The sequence below is a fragment of the Salvia hispanica genome, chromosome 4, assembly GCF_023119035.1.
Source record: "Salvia hispanica cultivar TCC Black 2014 chromosome 4, UniMelb_Shisp_WGS_1.0, whole genome shotgun sequence".
In the NCBI taxonomy this organism is placed as follows: Eukaryota; Viridiplantae; Streptophyta; class Magnoliopsida; order Lamiales; family Lamiaceae; genus Salvia; species Salvia hispanica.
Window position 1 is genome coordinate 19,532,855 of NC_062968.1, and position 2,844 is coordinate 19,535,698.

A 2,844-nucleotide genomic window follows, 5' to 3' on the forward strand; every position below is an offset into this window, starting at 1 on the left:
CTGAGATAGAACGAAGACGCCTGATTTCGAAGTGAGCGGATGAACGAAGATGCCGGAATTCAATTTTAGGGTTTAATTGGCTGGCTGAATTCGATTTTAGGTGAGTTGGGTAATGTTTAAATGTGATTGAGTCGTAAAACGACGTCGTTTTAGGGTCCTATATCCGGCGTCCATGTCATTTTTTCGACAACTTCTCTACCAGAAATGTGTTATTCGGGTTGGGTTGGGAAAATTCTAACGAAATGGAAGTTCGTGGTTTTAAAAACAAGTCTCATAGTTCATGGGAAAAACCGGAATTCGGGGAAATGTTTTGATTTAAAAAGCCAAAAACCCAAGAAAATATATAAAAGGATCAGAAAATTTTCAGCAAGCGGTAAGGGGAATTTGTGAAAAACTACCAATATTTAGTTGGAATACTAATAATCAGATACAGAAATTAAGATGTGATCTACAACAAATTGGCTGTGAGGCACCACAACAAATTTGACAAATTATACAGAAAATTGTTTCTGGGCATACGTCGACTTAGTTTTGGCTATACCACATCTATATAGAAACCATTAAAAAATAAAAATGCATTGATATAATACGAAAAATAAAAGAAATCGTTTTTGTGACGCAAGTTGTTCTAAAATTTAAATTGTTGGTTGTATATCTATATTTATAGAGAATGATGGAAGCGTACAAATTCTTGTATTCATCTAATGAGCGCAGCGGAAATTGCATACAAGAATAACAGATCTAGATTCATAATCATATTGCAAGTTGAGCATGTAAAACACAACGGAACTAAATCTTACTTGTTGTGTTGTTTTCTTCTGCGATTGAATCCTGCAAGTTGAATCCACTACTATCGAGGTCCACGTGCAATCCAATCCGATGCAGGAACTATCCCGGTACAATTGCTCCGTAGAAGAATGCTAGGAATTCTCTCTACAAAGCTTTACGTATTTTCTCTCTAATGTTACGCTATTTCTCATGTCCCACAATGGAGAATAAATAACCATTATATAGATGAAGAGTCACTAGGGTTTCATGATTGTTGGGCTTATGGACTAATTATAATTATAGCCCAACTATAATTAATTAATCCATATTAATCTAATTCTAGCCCATTTCCTTTCAATCTCCCACTTGGACTAGCATTAGATATAATACGCAGTTCCAACTTTGTACCCTTGAGCGGATCAAAATACACTTATAGTGTGACCCTTTAGGCCCTCATTATCGACGACGATCTAATCGAAGTCTGCACAAAACTCCTAGACTGCGTTGGCAGCGTAGCTCGATATATGAAGGACGTTTACGTGAATTCGGTAAACAAGCCTTTACATAAAGTTTATAGTAATATCCTTTCATTCACGAACCACCCGATTGAGCCTAAGATTTGCTATGTGTCATCCAAATAGCTCAATCACTTTATCTCATCTTTATTAAATGACCCATTCGATCATATTCAATTACTTTAATCGAATATATCTTTGCATTGGCCAATGACTTAATGGTCAAGTAATATAGAGAATTTGAGTGTTCTCTCGAAATTCTAATCGAGGAATGAATCTCATTCTTGGCTCAACTACCATTTTCATTTATCTTATGATATACCCAACACAGGTCCGTGTCTCAATCCTCCTTTGGGAGGCAAAGCGTTGGACAAGATCAAAGCACACCACTCAACAAACAAAATGTGTAATGACCTCAGATCCAAGGACTATTACATACTTCATGCACTAATAAACTGTAGACACTTAACAAAACAGTTTAATAGTAGGGTATACCAATACTCTCCAAAGTATACCATGTGTCCATCACGAGTATCTGATATCTCATAGTTGTGAGAACAACTACATTCTCGAAGAATGTGATGCAAACCCCATGCTAACCTATAACATATCATCAATATCCCATTCTTGATGATCATTGGTTAGGGCTATTTTAGAATTATACTATATCATTAATGTCTCACACCATTAACGACAGTCATAATTCAAGGGAACAAATATTTAGAATAAAGACAAACATTTAAAACAATTATTCCAATAAGTGCACAAAACCCATAGAAAATTAAATTTTCATAGAATGTGATCAAGTAATATTGTCTCAACACAAAATGTTTCTAAGACATATAAAACTTTAACTCCCACTGATTCAAAGCCATCTACCAACATGCTTAACACCTAAGCTCTCAAAGTGCTTGTTGTGTTTTGCTATACATAACGGTTTAGTGAAAGGATCAGCTAAATTATCATCAGTGGGTACTCTTTCTAATTTTATGTCGCCTCTTTCAATTATTTCTCTGATCAGATGATATCTTCTAGGAACATGCTTGTTCCTGTTCGTAGCTCTGGGTTCTTTTGCTTGCGCAACAGCACCAGTGTTGTCACAGTACAAAGGTATTGCACTACTGGCACTCGGAACGACACCCAGTTCCTTAACGAACTCTAACAAAGCAACAGCTTCTTTGGCAGCTTCAGATGCAGCAATATACTCGGCTTCGGTGGTGGAATCGGCAGTTGTACCTTGTTTGGAACTATTCCAACTCACTGCTCCACCATTGAGGATAAAAACATATCCAGACTGAGACTTATAGTCGTCATGGTCTGTTTGGAAACTAGCATCAGTATACCCAGTAACTGATAACTCTGGTTGTCCACCATAGACTAAGAAATATTCTTTAGTCCTTCTAAGGTACTTAAGAATAGTCTTAACAGTTTTCCAATGTTCCTCACCGGGATTTTGCTGAAATCTGCCTGTCATGCTAAGCGCATAGGCCACATCTGGCCTAGTAGATATCATGGCATACATAATAGATCCTATAGCCGAAGCATATGGGATCCTCTTCAT

General features: G+C 36.8%; 1 protein-coding gene across 1 annotated transcript; it reads right to left on the reverse strand.

Moving 5' to 3' along the window:
- Window positions 1–2,148: 2,148 nt before the first annotated feature.
- On the reverse strand, window positions 2,149–2,844 carry LOC125220581 (secreted RxLR effector protein 161-like). Its single transcript, XM_048122737.1, has one exon. The coding sequence runs from the start codon at window positions 2,842–2,844 to the stop codon at window positions 2,149–2,151; it is 696 nt and encodes a 231-aa protein (XP_047978694.1).